Source organism: Microcaecilia unicolor, chromosome 6 (genome assembly GCF_901765095.1).
Source record: "Microcaecilia unicolor chromosome 6, aMicUni1.1, whole genome shotgun sequence".
Classification (NCBI taxonomy): Eukaryota; Metazoa; Chordata; class Amphibia; order Gymnophiona; family Siphonopidae; genus Microcaecilia; species Microcaecilia unicolor.
Genome location: NC_044036.1, coordinates 287,507,176 through 287,525,694, shown reverse-complemented (window position 1 = coordinate 287,525,694; position 18,519 = coordinate 287,507,176). Strand labels below are relative to the sequence as shown.

Here is an 18,519-nt window from a genome sequence, read left to right as displayed (position 1 = left end):
ATAAAATAGTTAGAGATCAGCCATCTTTGGTCTGCAATTATGTTGTCCATTCAGCATTTCTCAATAGTTTCAAGTCACTAGTTGGCTATAAAGAAGGAAAAAAGAAGGACAAATTGGGACCTAACAGTCTCAACAATATATCATCCAGGAAACGTCCTTGCACTCCTTACATCACTATCTGGTTGCAAGTGAGACGATGGCATAGAAAAGTGAAAAAGTCAAGTCCAATTCAACAATAAATGAGTCAAGTACTGTGCTGGTATTATATCCCTAAAGCCTCTAACAGCAAGGGAACTACAAGTCAGGAACACAGAAGGGAATCAAACAGCAAAAAAGCTTTGAGTAAAGGTTAACCCAAATTCCAGCCTAAGGATACCATTTCCATGGAAAATAGAGATTGAAATGTTTGCCTCAGAACAAAATCTCTATCCAATAATGACAACAGTAGGGTTACTTCAAGAGGACTGCTCTCTTGATGAAAACCCATAAAAATTCTTGAGCTGCTTTTACCGTACCAAAAGGTTTCGTTTGACCCTGGTTGAAGACCCGCAGCTTAGCAGGATACAACAAGGAAACTTTCACCTTCTGTTGGAAGAGTTGTGTACAGATGGGGAAGAGCTCTCACCACTGAGCTGAACGTTTAGTAGAGAAATCCTAGGGTCCACTTTCCCTGGTATTCCAAGGTTCTTTCCCCTGTCATAGCAGAAAGAATTGCAGATTTGTGTGAAAAACTTAACAGTTTAAAAATAACCACCCTTGGTCTCTGAGTGCCAATGCACTTGGGCCCCAGACAATGAACTCTCTCAATATAGAGGGGTCCATCATAAGAAAGCAGTGACAGCTCTCTAGTAAGTAGCTCCTTAGTCCATCCCCGCAGCTCTTGATCTGCCATTGATTCAGGGACACCAACCAGACAGAGATTATTCCAGCATGCCCGATTTTTCAAATCATTGATTTTGTTCTCTGCAGAAACGCGCTCATTCCCTACTTGCCTCCAGGGCAGTATCCTCTAACTCAACCAGTCTGATCTGGAATGCCCCTAAATCCATCTGGAGAGATTACATTTGCTTGTCCAGGGATTCCATCTTGTCATACAGCACCTGGAAAGTTTTTGTCCCACGATTGTTCCATCAGCACTACAACCTCCTGAGATGTTTTACGGGCCCAAACTGAGCCCAAAGAGGCTTCTGGCAAGCAGGCTGCATCTGCCATCTTTGAGTCCTCCATGCGGGGCCTGTCCTGATCTTATTTAGGAATCTTAGAAGCCATCAGAGGGATAATTCCAGGGTATCCAACTGCTCTCAAATGCCTTGTGCTGCCTTCCCCCAAGTTCTTTGCCTAAAATCTGGGTTTTTGCTGGTTACAGAGTGTGTGTTCGACAATCCGGGTCCGGGAGCTAAGCAGCTACCCTCTTCTCATCCTAGTGAAGTCATCAGAAGCACATTCCATTTCTTTTTGAGGTGAGCTAAGTTTGCACAGAAAGGTTTCTACTGCTCAATAAATCCACCTTTCAGGGTGTGCAGACAGTGGATCTGATTTCCAGAAGAGTTTTGCTGTAGGTACTCATCAGAAAACAGTCTCAGGAGAAAGCACTGCCCTCTCAGCTCTGCTACTAGGGCTGGCTCAAAGGATAGCAGTGCCCTGAGCCAATTTGCTTTGGTGGTGTCCCCCCATCTGGTGCCCCTTTCCCCCCTACTCGCAAGTTCAGCATCTGTCCCTCCCTTGAGCCAGCATCCCCCCCCCCCACACACACACATGTCTAGTCTCTTTTTCCCCCTCCTCTCTCCTCCTTCCCAAGGGTCCAGCACTGCTCCCTCACCTCTTTCACTCCTCCATGGTCCTGTAAAATCTATATCAGTTGCTGGCGGCAGCAGCGGCATGACAGTCTGCCTTTGGCCAGCACCTGGGTTTTCCCTGTGTTGTGTCCCACCCACAGAAAATTGCATCAGAGGAGGCTGGATGTGGTAGAGGGAAGACCCAGGGGCTGGTGAAGGCAGCCTGTCATGGTGCTGCTGCTGCTGCTGCCACCGATGGGCATAAACTTTACAGGACCATGAGGGAGTAAGAGAGGTGAGGGAGCAGTGCTAGACCTGCAGAGAGGGGGAAGAGAGAAGGGGGGAGACGAGAACAGGAGGGAGGGGGAAGAAAAGTCTTGACCTGTAGAACAGGTGAGGTCAGAGGCTTGGTATTTTAGTTCCCTTAATTGCCAGTGCCCTGGGCCAGAGCCTCACCTGGTCCAATGGTTAAGCCGACCCTGTTGCTACAGTCTCATTTTTCAAATAAGGAATCTAAGATTTCAATCTCCAACCTCCTGACTCCACCACGTTGAAGGTTCTACCATTGAAGTACAGGAACAGACTGTTGGTTGTGCTAGAAAAAGAACCTGCTCGAATTCCCACATCTTCACCTGACATAGATCCAGAGCATGTAGTTCTAGGTGACCTAGGAGTAATATAATAGTTAGAGCAGTGAGCTGAGAACTATTGAAACTGGGTTAAGATCCCACTTCTGGCCCTTGTGACAGGAGCGTAGCCAGACCTCACAGAGGGAGGGGGCCAGGGCCCAAGGTTGGGGGCACATTTTGAGTGCCGCCCTGCCACCACCCCCCCCCCCCCACCGCCACGCCTCGCCTCGCCTCCCCCCACCACCTCGCTTCGCCCCCTCACAAACAAATACCTTTGCTGCGGGGGTCCCCAACCCCCGCCAACTGAAGCCTTCTTCAGCATGGTCTCCAGCGCAGCCACGTTCGCTGCCTGTCCCCTGCTCTTCTTTCTTCTTGCTCCTCCTGTGCACGCTGATGCTGAGCTTTTTTTCAGCACCTTTTATAGATTTCCTTTCATCTGTCTGCATTGACATGGTGTATAAGAGCACACCTACACATGGCCAAATACCAACTTACACTACTATAAACAGCATCTTTTCTCCATGATGCCATTATAGAATTGGTGTTAAGTGCATTGCATTAGAGCACCTAAACTAAGAATTGCCCCATTAGATTGTAAGCCCTCTGGGGACATGGAAATACCTACTGTACCTAACAAAATCTTCCAAAGGGGTAGATGTGTTAGTCTGCGTGAATAGACTCAACTTTTCTTAAGAACATAAGAATAGCCATACTGGGTCAGACAAATGGTCCATCTAGCTCAGTATCCTGTTTCCAACAGTGGCGAATTCAGGTAACAAATACCTGGCAGAAACTCAATTAGTAGCAACATTCCATGCTACGAATTCTGGCATAGGAGCCAACTTATCAAAATGCTTGGGGGTGCTAAAAACAACAGAAACTACCCCTCCCTTGCCACAGTCATTGAATTTGATCATATATTGGGGTGCTTAATCACCCACAGCACCCACAGAGCTGGTTCCTATGAATCCCTGGACAAGCACTGGCTTCCCCCATGTCTGTCTCAATAGTATATGGACTTTTCCTCCAGGAACTTGTCCAAACCTTTTTTTAAACCCAGATGCGCTAACCACTGTTACCACATCCTCCGGCAGTGAGTTCCACAGCTTAATTATTCTTTGAGTGAAAAAATGTTTCCTCCTATTTGTTTTAAAAGTATTTTCATGTAATTTCATTGAGTGTCCCCTGTACTTTTTGAAAGAGTAAAAAATCGATTCACTTCTACCTGTTCTATACCACTCAGGATTTTATAGTCCTTAACCATATCCCCTCTCATCCTTCTCTTTTCCAAGCTGAAAAGCCCTAACCTCTTTAGCCTTTCCTTATATGAGAGGAGTTCCATCCCCTTTATCATTTTGGTTGCTCTTCTTTGAACCTTTTCTAATTTCACTATATATCTTTTTGAGATACAGTGATCAGAATTGAATGCAATACTCAAGGTGAGGTCACACCATGGAGTGATACAGAGGCATTATAATATTCTTGGTCTTATTTTGCAACCCTTTCCAAATGATTCCTAGCATCCTGTTTGCTTTTTTGGCCGCCGTCGTACACTGGGCAGAGGATTTCAGCGTACTGTCTACAATGATCTTTTTTCTTGAGTGCTGACTCCTAAGGTGGACCCTAGCATCAGGTAACTATGATTTGGATTATGCTTCCCAATGTGCATCACTTTGCATTTGTCCACATTAAGTTTCATCTGCCATTTGGATGCCCAGTCTTCCAGTTTCCTAAGGGCTTCCTGCAATTTTTCACAATCTGCATGTGTTTTTGACAACTCTGAGTAGTTTTGTGTCATCTGCAAATTTAATCACCTCACTTGTCTTTCCATTTTCCAGATCATTAATAAATATGTTAAATAGCACCAGTCCCAGTACAGATCCTTGCGGCAATCCTGTCTTCATTTTCTCTCACCAGAGTTGTCTGCTAAATGAACTATGTTGCTGTTATTAGCCTTCACTATTTTCAGTATCCCTTTACCCCCAGTCATCTTTTACTCACCTCCTGATCTACACTTCATTCATCTGATGAAGGGTTCTCTGGTCCTGGACAGCTCATGCCTCAATTAATCGGTTAGTCTATAGGTATGACCTGCCTCTGTCATTTTTACTGATGCACCTGAATATAACTTATCTTGGGTTACTCTCACAAAGTCATGAGCTAAATCCAGAATCTCATTCCTTTCCCTTCCCCTTGTCCGATTTGTGACTGGAATTCCCACACACTTCTAAATGTCACCAATACTTTCATTATTACTCTGCAACATCATATACACATCCTATGCTACTGGCATCCTGTGTCAATCAAGTTTAGAATATTTGCTCATACTGTGTTCCAAAAAAGCATGAGAGAATAAGAGTGGCCTAGTGGTTAGGGTGGTGGACTCTGGTCCTGGGGAATTGAGTTCAATTCCCAGCACAGGCAGCTCCTTGTGACTCTGGGCAAGTCACTTAACCCTCCATTGCCCCATGTAAGCCACATTGAGCCTGCCATGAGTGGGAAAGCACAGGGTACAAAAAAAAAAAAAAAAAGATGGAAGACTGTAACACACACAGAGTGGCTACTTTTTCACTCTCACACAGAGATATGCACATCCTTTCCTCATGTCTCTCTCTTCCTCACAAACATAGACTCTCTCTTGCCTTCTTCTGACCTCATTAGTTTAGTGCATGCATTTGATATCCTCTTTATAAGTAATGTCTAGTCCTTTCTCTGGCTCCTCCCCTCCTGCCTGTTTCCTTCCTTGGTCTCTTTTCCCACCTTGCTTCCATCCTGTCTTCCTCATCCCCTACCTGCTTTTTCTCTACTACTCTCGCCCTTTTCTCCATATTGCTCCTTCTTTCCGGGTTCCACGGGTCACCATGGCATTGGTGACTGAGGCTCTCATGCAGGCGGAAAGCTCAGTGTTCTCAGCTCCAAATGCATCCCTTGTTCTCAACATAATGACTGAAGCCCTTTCTATTCCTCCCCCCTCCGTACAGAGAAGATCCAATGTGGTGACCTCATTCATTAGTGAAAACAGTTTCCTGTATAATTAGACATCCCATGGGGATGGGGTGGCAATGTGTGTGTGTGTGTGGGGGGGGGGGGGGGGGGGGGGGAGGGAAGAACAAGTGATAGAAAATTGTGTAGCCAAAAGCTTACAATTTCTGAGAAAGAGTAGGAGTAGACTAACTGGATGTGATCTGTGACTCACCCCTGGCACAGGATCCCCTTGCTGAAACAGCATAAACAAGGACCCTGGCAGACTTCCTGCAACCTCGTGACATCCCTATGTCCCCCCTTTACAACATCTCTTTAGAGAAGGCTAGGGTAAAGCACCTGATATAGTACCAGGATCCGGTGTCCCCACTCTGACACCTTCCTTCCACCCAGCAGGGCCACCTGCAGAACTGCCTCCTGGTTACTCCTTCACTGCCCACTGATACAATCTTAGCCCCAGAGGGACTGCAGAGGAGATCATCCACGCAGAGATCCCCTAAGGCCCACCAGACATTCAGCTAAAACTGTTGCCCAGCTCAGAACAGGCACTGTAAGAGGGTCCTCTCATCCACACAGGGGCTGCTGCAAAAGCAAGAACACACAGCCAGGTGAAGTGGTTTAGCTTCACTACCTGGCTTGCATGACAGATTCCAAAGAAGAGAGGGGAGTTTGCAGCAGCACAGATATTACCCTCCATAGTAACATAGTAAATGATGGCAGATAAAGACCTGTAAGGTCCATCCAGTCTGCTCAACAAGATAAACTCATTTTACATGGTATGTGATACTTTATACCCGAGTTTGATTTGTCCTTGCCATTCTCAGGGCACAGACCATAGAAGTCTGCCCCAGCACTCTTCTTGTACTAAGTTCTGAAGCTAATGTCGAAACCCCTTAATGGTTTCACTTCCCAATTACTGGCGTCACCGCCTAATCTCTGCAAAGATTCCGTGGATCCATTCCTTCTAAACAGGATTCCTTTGTGTTTATCCCACGCACGTTTAAATTCCATTACCGATTTCATCTCCACCACCTCCCGCAGGACGGCATTCCACATATCCACCACCTTCTCTGTGAAAAAATACTTCCTGACATTACTCCTGAGTCTGCCTCCCTTCAACCTCAATTCACGTCCTCTAGTTCTACTGCCTTCCCATCTCCGAAAAAGATTTGTTTGCGGATTAACACCTTTCAAATATTTGAACGTCTGTACCATGTCACCCCTGTTTTTGCTTTCCTCCAAGGTATACATGTTCAGGTAAGCAAGTCTCTCCTCGTATGGCTTATAATGCAAATCCCATACTATTTATGCAGCTTTTCTTTGCACCACTTCCAGTGTTTATGTTCCATGTTTATGTAACTTGAAATGCAGAGTCCTATAAAGGGATGGTAGCTCCAGAGATCCCTCATGAATACATTTACATTTATTATAGAACTTTCTATACCACCCTCGGAAAGGCATCAAAGTGGTTTACATACATGATCCAAAAAGAAAGATGTTAAAAATCCAACAGCCACACATTTCCTAAGGCCTTTAGGTAGAACTGTTCAAGATTTGCTAAGCTTCCCTCCCCTTCCTCCCAAACACACAGAATTAAAGAAAAGTATCAATGAATCAAGTCCTTGGTGTTACTGGAAAATACTTGGAAAACTGCCATAGTGTTTGTACTAGCAAGATTTATAACATAGAGCTATACACGATGTTACACTCATTCTCGTAGTGTAAAAAAAAAAGGTCTAGAGAATAATATACTGAACCAAAAGCCTGGACAAATCTGAGACACTTGAGCAAGTCACATTACCTCCCTAGGCCTGTCTGTTCAACTCTAGTTAGCTGACTTTAATACGTTGCTTCCCACTCATCTCTGGAAGCTTCTAAGCAGTTCGGGTATCCAAGACTGAACTATAACTCTCCTATTTCTGTGTGTGTGTGGGAGGGGGGACAGGAGACAGGATAGTTCTTCTTCTAATGGAGACTTTCTATGTTCAAACTAAGGACAGGATGAACTCCTTGATGGACCCTAGGCAAACAGTACATTGGAACCCCCTCCCCCAATAATATACATATACTTTAGAACATCCACAAATGGGGTTTTGCATGGTTCTGGTTAAAGAGGAAAGAGCAGGTAAAATGTGCTGCTCATGGACTCCTCCTGCCAACTGGAGAACATTACCAAGGGAGCAGGGAGAAGAGACTGATTTCTCTGTTGCAGTGGTAGCTCTGGTTGTCTCCCTCCCCCACTGCTGGACACGCCCTGAATTTTCTTTCTGACAGCAGCTGACATATCATGGCATAAACTTTGATTTGGGACCCTTTGACATATATTTGAGAGGGCCCATTCTAAACATGTGGGCCCTAGGCATTGCCTAATTTCCCGATGCCTTAATCTTGCCCTGTTCAAACGAGCAACTACCCAAACAGTTGAGAGCTTCCACATGAACTTCCGAACAGCAACACAAGACACCTGAAGGCCAGTAGTCACTGAGTGCCATGTCCTCTATCACAAAGAGGGCAGAGATTCCCACCACTTTCTTGCCAGTTAAGACTCAAAGCCATCATCTCATGCTCATGCCCTCAGGCACATCTGGCTCCTTTTCATTCTAATGAGTTGGGCAGAACATGGTCATCTCCCTATATGTAAAAGCTTCCCTTCTCACTTCTCATAGAAAGGAGAAGGAGGAAATGGTCTGGTTTTGGCCAGCTACAAGACTTGCCAGAGGTCATCCGTGCCCCACTTCCACCAAATCAGATGCAGTGGTGCCTGATTTTATATTATTTGTCAATCTTGGGGTAATATGTCATCAGCATTCTCTCCAAGTTTCTGGCTTTCATAAAACTCGGAGAGCAATGAAAGAACTGATTATTCTGGCATCTACTCCAAAGGCCAGGAGGACATCTTTTGCTGACACATGTCCTGAGATGACAGACAATCTTCTTCTGTCCTAGATATGATGGAGCTATTGTTTCTATACAGATATAAACTACCACAAAGGAACCAGTGGCGTAGCCACAGGTGGGCGTGGGTGGGCCAGGGCCCACCCATTCAGGGCTCAGGCCCACCCAACAGTAGCACACATTTAACGGTAGCTGGTGGGATCCCAAGCTCGGCCAGCTGAAGACTTTCTCCTGATGGTAATGAAAACACTACTCTCCACGATACTGGCACCTGCTGCTGCAGACTGCCAAGGTGGAAAGAAGCATTTTTCCACCAGCTGAGATATTTTTGGGGTGGTGGTTGGGGGGGGGGGGAGGAGAACACTTGGTGCCCACCCACTTCTTGCCTAGACCCACCCAAAATCTGTTGTCTGGCTACGCCCCTGAAAGGAACAATGATGGAGCTATTGTTTCTCCACGATCACTTATATGACACATATTTTTTGATGCTGTGAAGGGGAGTAATTTTCAAGCAGACTATCCCAGACCCCTTACAAAAGAGAAGTATAGCAAGTTTTCATAATACATAAAATAAAATAAATCCTCATTAGGTTGTTGGAAGCACCTTATAGACTAGAACAGGCTTATTGAGGCATGAGCTCTAGAGTACAAGAGCTCACCTTGTCAGATACATCTTTTCTTAAAATCTCATGTCTTAATTGATTTGTCTCTATGGTGCCACCAGCCTCTGTCATTTTTGCTATTATAGCCTCATTAAAAGCACAGAATGATTTAGAATATGCTACAGAGAATCAGTGATATACACAGCTAGCACACACTGTATGTAGCTATCTTACCAGTGCTGTACCATTGAAGCTGTGTATATATATCTTACCACCAGTGCTGTACCATGGGCTGTGCCAGTGGTGCAGCAGCACAGGGTGCAAACCTGAAAGGACACAAACTTTGTTTCCAGCCCACTGACTCCTCTCATTGGCAGTGGCAAAACAGGTAATACGGTCCTGTATATTGCTCTAGTCTTTGTATCTCATATACTGGTGAATTTTGTCTGTACTACTGGGGTCTGTTGAGATATTCTACCAAAGCTGTACTCCTGAGAATATATGCACACCTTTACAAAGGCAGCAGATGCACAAGTGAGATACACACACACATGCAAAGCCACACCTACAGAAATGTGCTTAGATGTGCTCACAGACTCATACAGAGGTGAACACACGTGCACAAGTGTAGACAGACATGCACTCAGCCAGAACGTAAAGTCTACATACTTAGGGATACTGCAGCCAAACACAAACGCCCAGAGAAAGGGAGACAGCTCACACACTCAGCTACAGTAATGAGGCAGAAGTGTCGACACATGAAGACACGGAAGAAATAAACATGGATTCCCAGTTCTCACCCCCACATAGACACGAAGAAAAATGCTGCACGCACACCCAGACATAGCAGAGACATTAAATGCTCGAGGTGACAATCTCAGTATTTCTCCTCCAAGCCCCACCACCTGCCCACGCTTCACATTTATCCGCTTAGATTATCAGCGGATTTTTTTCCTCCTCACTTGTCTCCCTCCTGTTGCTTTTTCTTTTCATCTCAGGGATCGCATTCCTTCTTGCCAGCAGCACGACCGAAATACTTCCCTGTTCTATGCACACATCTGCTATCATTCAACCCAAAGCCCCAGCCTCTGTCTGTTCTATACTTACATCGTCCTCCTGAGCAGAGAGAGAAATATCCAGCATACACATTCGGACCGGTTGCATCAGAGCCTTCTGCAGGTTAAAGAGCGGTTTGGCCTCCATCTTCCAAAGCCTTTTAATGCCAGAGGGTAGGGGGCTCCCCCTCTGGATGCAATAGCCCCAGGTCCAATCGCTGGACGCTCATGGTCGCCAGCCAGCTCCTCGTTCAGGTACTTTCGCTTGTTTTCACGGTACAGTTGGAGACTTCCTGTGGGTACATGTATGCAACTCGCAGCATGCCACAACCTGCAGCCCAGCACAGGCTTTTTTGAGGCTCGGCTCGGCTCAGATCCTCCCTGCCTTATCAGCATGCAAAGCAGCCGAGCCCGCAGACCAGCAGTCCCAGCCTCCTCCAGGCACACCCTTCTAGTGTGCCCGGACCTTGAGCTCTTCTTGCACCAGTTCCCCGAGGTTGTGTGCAGGAGATCTCAGGTGCCCTGTCTCTCCAGGCGAAGAGAAGATTTTATCACTCACAGTCCCTGCTTGGTGGCTGTTTTTGCGCCGTATGTTCACTGTCCAGGCACTCCCTGAACTATCTTCAGAAGAGTAAAGGGTAAGGCGAGCCCAAACTTGAGACTGATATGTCAGCGCTGGATTCAGCTAGAGGGTTGTTACCAATGGAAGTCCATGTCATCCTCAGTCTGTAGTCCTGTCCTGCTTTCCCATTTTGGCAGGGGTGGAAGTTGTCATCCAGTACCAGACCTAACAAGTAACTCTGTCTAGGGGCACCAGACACACTTTGAGATAGCTTTGGGGTGGCCACCTGACCGAGGTCAACACCAACAGCTGATTCAGTTGCTGTTGTGCCTTACAATCTGTAGCTACAAATCCAGAGGTGCAATGGAACAAAAACAGAACTGGATCAGCCTACTAGCATTGACCTGGATCCAAAGAAAATTCATTTTTCAGTTTTTATCTCCAAAATGTTTACAGGAGTAATTCCATAACCAGAGAAACGGGATGGGCCATGGCCAAAGCAAAAATGTGTCTCTTGTGGCACCAACAAGTAGAGATCTTGGGGGTGGGGCCAGAGATTGATGTGCTTCACAGAATGCTGAGGAGAATCCATCAAGACTGCTTCTGATAGCTTAGGGTTAATTGGCAGGTCTGCAGTAGTTTGTTTCGTTTTTAAATTATTCCTTACATCATAATGACATTTGTGAGCCATAAAAACCTTTATTTCAGTGCAGTCATTAGTATTAAAAGATATGACCAAATCTGTGTCATATAAACTGCATTTACATCTCTAAGAATGTTGAACTTAAAGTTCTCTTGTTTATTTCTTGCATCTATTTCTTGTGTTTAGCACAACAACCATTTCTCTGTTTGATGTATTTCAGGTACCCCTTTAGGTCTGTCTCCACTGCTCTCCTCTTGCTTTAAGCCATGACTGTCTGTTGATACTTTGATACCCTAGTCCAACAAAAGACATGCTGCTTTGGTGCCTCTTCACCTGATCAACTCAATGGAAACATTTTGGGTGCGGATCGTTCTTTTCTTCATTTCACCAGAGAGCCTTGTGCCCCCCCCCCCCCAATGCCTTCTGATCTTGTCCCACTTTGTCACTATGCATTGAAGTGGAAGCTGAAATCCCAGGACAAGCTGACAAATTTTAAGAATGACTTAAGAGTTCAACATTCTTGATCAGGAGGTGAATGAGCTCTTAGTCTGTATATTTACAATAAGAATAGGCTATTACTGATTTGGATTGAGAAATAATAGATCTTTTGGTCTTCTGTCATGACCGCTGAGGCTTTGAGAACTCAGCTGGATAGACTTGTTCTTTCAATGAATATTTTTGGGGATCGAAAGACTGTAGATTAGATTGATGCTCAAGTGCTGAAAATGCTGGAGACTCCAGGAAAAAGCAGAGCACAGGGCAAACACGATACAGTCCAGCCAATTGCTAGAGGCATGCAGGCATGCATTAAGTGGAGATTTATGAGAATTAACTTTTGGAAGTTTGCCTATCTTCAGAGGATCAAGGAAAAGTCCTGTCAGGGGTTGATTTTCAAAACCACTTACCCAGCCATCATTAAGTGATGATCACATAAGTGCCTCTGTAGCTTTGTTTCAAAATCTCTGACACATATATGGATATGTTTATCCATACATCCAAAGGAAGGATAGTCTAACATAACTTAGTAACATAGTAGATGGTGGCAGATAAAGACCAGATTGCAGAAGTCTGCCCAGCACTGGCTTTCCTTCCCAATTACCAGTATTGCCACCCAATCTCTGCTAAGCTTCTGTGGATTCATTCCTTCAACACAGAATTCATTTTTCATTTATCCCACACATTTTTTAATTCTGTACCATGCTCATTTCTACCACCGCCCATAGGAGGGCATTCCAAATATCTACCACCCTCTCTGTATCATATATTCCCTGTTTCACCTTTCCTCTAGGGTATACATGTTCAGGTCAATAAGTCTCTCTCCTCATACGTCTTGCAATGCAAATCCCATACCATTTTTGTAGCTTTTCTTTGCACCATTTCAACTATTTTTGCATCCTTAGCAAGATATGGCCTCCAAAACTAAACACAATACTCCAAGTGGGGCCTCAATAATGACTTGTAGAGGGGCATCAACATCCTTTCTTCTGCTGGCTATACCCAGCATTCTTATGACCACAGCCACCGCCTTGTTGCATGTTGCATTGTTTCTTCAACTTCAGATCCTCGGACACCAGCACCCCAAGGTCCCTCTCCTGAGTCAAGCTTACCAATCTCTCCCCTCCTATCCAGTGTATCTCTTTTGGGTTTCTGCACCCCAAGTGCATCACTCTGCACTTCTTGGCATTAAATTTTAAATTTATTAGGGGGCTTAAGCAGTAAACACTGTACGTGAGTCCTGTGGACGATACCCCCTCCACTGACACAGCATACTTAAAAACAAAAAAAATCTGTTTTGCACAAGAACACTGGGAATAGATATTAGCGGGTTTCAAACAGAAAGGTTTCCCAATATAGGACTTAGAATTAAATTTTAACTGCCAGACCCTTCACTGTTCTTCTAACACTTGGAGATCCCTTCTCACAATTTGTACTTCTTCCAGGGTATCCACTCTATTGGCTATCTTTGTGTCATCTGTAAAAAGGCAAACCTTTCCTTCTAACCCTTCAGCAATATCTCTCACAAATATATTAAACAGAATCGGCCCCAGTACCGACCTCTAAGGCACTCCACTACTCACCTTCCTTTCCTCTGAGCGGATTCCGTTTACCACCACCCTCTGTCGCCTGTCGGTCAACAAGTTTTTATCCAGGTCACCACTTTGGGTCCTAAGTTCAGCCCTCTCAGCATATTCACGAATCTTCTGTGAGGGACAGTATCAAAGGCTTTGCTGAAATCCAAGTAGATTACATCTAGCACACATCCTTCATCCAGTTCTTTGGTCACCCAGTCAAAGAAGTCAATAAGATTCATTTGGCAGGATTTTCCTTAGGTAAAGCCATGTTGCCTCAGATCCTGTAACTCATTGGCTTCTAGAAATTTTAGCTATCCTTTCTTTCAGCAGCGACTCCATTATTTTTCCTACCACCGACGTGAGACTTACCGGCCTGTAATTTCCCACTTCTTCTCTGTCTCCACTTTTGTGAAGAGGGACAACATCCACTTGTCTCCAATCCCATGGAACCTCTCTTGTCTCTAAAGATCTATTAAATAAATCTTTAAGAGGTCCCACCAGGACTTCTCTGAGCTCCCTCAGTATCCTGGGATGTATCCCATCTGGCCCCATAGCTTTGTCCACCTTCAGATTCTCAAGCTATTTATAAACGCTTTCCTCCATGAATGGCGCAATATCTACTCCATTCCCAGACATTCCCTTGGCAGCTGACCACGGTCCTTCTCCAGGATTTTCTTCTGTGAACACCGAAGAGAAGTATTTGTTTAGCATGTTTGCTTTATACTCATCACTCTCTACATAGCCATTCTTGGTATCTTTCAGTCTTGCAATTCCATTCCTATCTTTTCTCCTTTCCTCAACATATCTTTATCAATAGAAATCAAACAAAATAAAACATGGAAAAGAAAATAAGATGATACCTTTTTTATTGGACATAACTTAATACATTTCTTGATTAGCTTTCGAAGGTTGCCCTTCTTCGTCAGATCGGAAATAAGCAAATGTGCTAGCTGACAGTGTATATAAGTGAAAACATTCAAGCATTACTATGATAGTCTGACAGGGTGGGAGGATGGGGGTGGGTAGGAGGTATGCATGGGGACATCAAAGCATATCATTGATATTTTAACAGGATGGGTGTGGATAGGTGAGGGGTGGGGTCAGGGCCATGCCAACACAGTAAGCGAGGTAAGCATGGCAGGAGGGCGCCCCACCGCACCATGCTTACCTCGCCCTCTTCTCCCCAGATCCTTTTCCTTTTTTTTTGTTTAAATTTACCTCTGTCCGGCGGCAGCGTAGCGTTAGTGAGAAGGAGGCGGCGCTCCCCCGCCCCGACGTGTCAGTCTTCCCTTCGCTCAATTCCGCCTTCTTCTGACATCAGAAATGACGTCAGAAGAAGGCGGGAACTGAACGAAGGGAAGACTGACACGTCGGGGCGGGGGGGCGGGGGAGCGCCGCCTCCTTCTCACTAACGCTACGCTGCCGCCGGACAGAAGTAAATTTAAACAAAAAGAAAAGGATCTGGGGAGAAGAGGGCGGGTAGTGTAGCGATTGTTTTCAGGGGGGGGGCGGGCACAGGGCGCGGGGCCAACTGCAGGGGGGCGCCGGAGACTCTAGGCACGGCCCTGGGTGGGGTGATCTACAGAGACATACAGCTTTATGGTTTATAATAGGCTAGGAACCCCAGATCCTTGTTAAGTCCTTTCTGTTGGGTGTTAAAATATTCAATCATTCTGACTTCAAAGAAATGCATTGTTATGTTATGTCCAATAAAAAAGGTATCTTATTTTCTTTCCATGTTTTATTTTGTTTGATTTCTATTGATAACCTACTTCTTTCCGATTCTGCCGACAAGTTGAAATCTCCCAAAAGTAACACCTCCCCTTTCATACCAAGCTTCTGAATATCTTCTATCAGATCTTTGTCCAGCTTCTCCATTTGTGCTGGAGGTCTGTAGATAACACCTGTGTGGATTCATACTTACTAATTGCATCTTCTCATACTCAGTTTCTGAGCAGGGTCTGAAGTTATGTAGATAATGGTGATAATCTCCCATTGCCCATATATATGTATTTATTCAAATCAGACCACAGGATAACTATCTATATAAAGTTATGCCTGCATAGTCAGTGGTCCACTTTGGATGTGTATAGTGTGTGTTGGACCAATTATCTACATGTTGTTTCCTACCTGCACTTGGAAGTTGAATTAAGTTAAGAAATCTTTTCACTTCTTGTTTTTGGATCCACAGTCAGTTCTGTGAAGCTTTAGCATTTTGTATTAAAGAATTTAAGGGGTTTTTTTTGCCAGTGATGAGAAGGAACCCATTTACTTTTCCCAACCTTTGTTATTGAAAACAATTATTCGGGTTGGAGGTTGGGTCGGCTTCAGAGGCTTTTTCCCTTTTCTTACTTTTGAAACTTAATGCACTTCACAGAACTTTAGTCTTCTTAAAGTACTATTTTGCCGTTAGTTTAGAGAGATTATTGTGTTATACTAGCTGCTGAATATCCACATCTCTTTATGTAGTTGCTGAAATAATTGTTTTTCCTGGATTTGGTTAGGAAATACAGTGGATGAATTTATGCTGACACTCATCTTAAACAGGAGCGTAGCCAGGATTCAATTTTTGGGGGTGCTCAGTGGTGGACTGGGGAAGGAGCAATGCATTTTATCTCTACTCCCCCTCCCCCCCGCCGGGTTAATAATTTTACCTTTGTTGGTGGGGATGTCCAATCCCTGCCAGCTGATGAGATCTGCGCCCGGAACTGTTCCAGTGCTGCCTCAGCAGTGAAGCAATATGTGTCCTCCTTTCCAGCTGCCAACACTGGCACTCCTCACGCATACTCAGTTCATGCACAAACTGGGCGTGCATGAGGAGTACTGGTGTCGGTGGCTGGAAAGGAGGCCACTGACTTATTTGCTGCTGCGGGAGCACTAGGGCAATCCACAGCAGTGGATCTCATCAGCTGGTGGGGATTGGGCACCCTCGCCAACCATTCAACGGGTACTCTGGGTTGTAGAGGGGTCTGAGCCCAAACTGGGGGGCCCAGGCCCCCCTGGTGGAAAGAAATGATTTAAACATAATTTGAGCATCTGTAAATATATGGGATGCTTCTTGTTTAAGGTTTATTCAGATAAGACACTCCAGGGCTCATTTTTGAAACAGCAAAACATCCCAAAAATGGCACAAGGTGGCAGATGAACTTTTTTCACAAAAAGTCCAAATTGCTGTTTTCGAAATTAATTTTAAGATGTTTTTCTATGCAGTTCATCTAAGTCTCAAGGGGGCATATTGGAGGCGTGTTTTGGGTGGCACTAGGGTGGTGTTACGATTTGCATGTTTTTCTGTGATAATGGAACATTGTAAAAATGTCCAGGACAAAAAAATATGACATTTATGGCTAGAAATGTTTCAATAACAACTAGGTCCCAAAAAGGTGCCCAAACTGACCACTGGAGGGATAAAGACCTGATCCTCCCCTTAATCCCCCAGTGGTCACTGACCCCCTCCCATCCCCCTAAGAGGTGAAAGTGACAGTACGTACCAGGCTCTATGACAGCTGCAGATATAATGACCATTCCTCTTACAGCAACTGGGCACCCTAGAGGTCAGTGCGGTGGACTTCAGAAACTGCTCCCACACGCATAGCTCCTTTACCACGGGTGCAGAGCCCCAACCCCCTCCCCCAAAACCCACTACCCACAAATGTACAACACTACCATAGCTCTTAGGGGTGAAGGGGGCACCTACATGTGGGTACAGTGGGTTTTAGAGGCCTCCCATTTACCAGCACAAGTGTTACAGGTGGGAGGGGGATGGGCCTGGATCCGCCTGCCTGCACTGCGGTACCCACTAAAAGTGCTCCAGGGACCTGCATACACACAGGCCTCTAGGACTTGTTGCTGCTGTATAACCTTGGCACACCAGTTGACACCTGAAGACTAATCACTCCGAAAACGTCCTTTATTGGAATAAGCACGTTTACTCACAGTTAACTGCAAATCAGAGGTTGTGCCCCACTGGCAACGAGTCTCCCTGGTACTGAGATTAGCAGTAGGTCAGAGCTGGCAGAATGCTGTACAATGCCCTCTTTCAGCAACATTCAAGCTAAGAACTAGGTTCTGTAACATGGCTAACACATGAAAGGGATCTAAAACTGGCTTACCAAAATGGCTACTACCTCATGGACTACCGAAAACAAAACAGGGCACACTCTGACCCAGTAGGCAGGGGGAAAAGCACCTTGGGAGTAGAGCCTACCACCTACCAACATCGTGAGCATTTAACACAAGCTAGTGGAATCACGGAGCCCAATACCTACACCCACCACAATGCATTGCTGATGTGACTCTGCAGTGCACCTAACAGAAAAGGTGTCACACTCACCCGAGACGCACGTCAGAACCAGGGAAAGGCTGTCACAGGATAGAACACATTCTGCTGTCATGGAGGTGGGTACGGCATTTGAGGCTGGCATAGAGACTGGCAAAAAAGGTTTTTCAAATGGGTGTTTTTTTGGTTGGAGGGGATTAGTGACCACTGGGGGAGTCTGGGGAGGTCATCCCCGATTCCCTCCGGTGGTCATCTGGGCAGTTGGGCCACTTTTTGGGGACTTGTTCGTGAAAAAACAGGGTCCAAAAAAAGTGACCCAAATTCACGCTAAAAACGCCTTTCTTTTTTCAATTATCGGCCGAGGACGTCCATCACTCCTCAGCCGATAACCACACCCCAGTCCCGCCTTCACTAAGCCTCCGACATGCCCCCATCAACTTTGGTCATTTCCACGACAGATTGCAGTTGAAGCCGTCCAAAATCGGCTTTCGATTATACCGATTTGGGCACCCACGGGAGAAAGACGCCTATCTCCCGATTTGGTTCGAAATATGGGTGTCTTTCTCTTTCGAAAATAAGCTGGATTGTCTCTGAGCAGATGAATTTTCTAGCCTGGTGGCAGGATACAACATATTTTACTGCTGCTGTTTTTCCTGTTTCCCTCAGGATTATGCAGTTTTTCCAGCTCGTTCTTTTATGGTGAGTCTTTGATTGATTTTTCTGAACGTTGGGAAGTGTGTGTCTCTGATATCTTAATATTTTGTACAGAAGGGGAGGAAATGCATTTTCTATTTCTCCAGTGTTGCACCACAGACAGAGACTGACTTCTTGGGGGTTCCAGTTTGATTTTTCCATGAGCAATTCTATTTCTCATTTGTAGGCATTTTTTGGGTTTGATTTCATAACAAAAATGTCAAAAAAGCCTATTAAAACAGCACTTATTAGCCACGGGAGCTTCTTTTTAAAATTTCCATGCAAATGTTTAATTACATTGCAAAATGTTCAATTTTTTTTTCAGCCTGGTCAAT

At 45.2% G+C, this 18,519-nt stretch overlaps 1 protein-coding gene across 1 annotated transcript in view; it reads right to left on the bottom strand.

The window, feature by feature from the left end:
• RALGDS (ral guanine nucleotide dissociation stimulator) overlaps positions 1-10,185 on the bottom strand; it is a 122,931-nt gene extending 112,746 nt beyond the window's left edge. The window contains exon 1 of the mRNA XM_030207755.1: positions 9,991-10,185. Coding sequence (XP_030063615.1) covers positions 9,991-10,086 — 96 coding nt within the window. The 5' untranslated portion in view covers positions 10,087-10,185. The remainder of the gene's footprint in view (positions 1-9,990) is intronic.
• Positions 10,186-18,519: the final 8,334 nt, after the last annotated feature.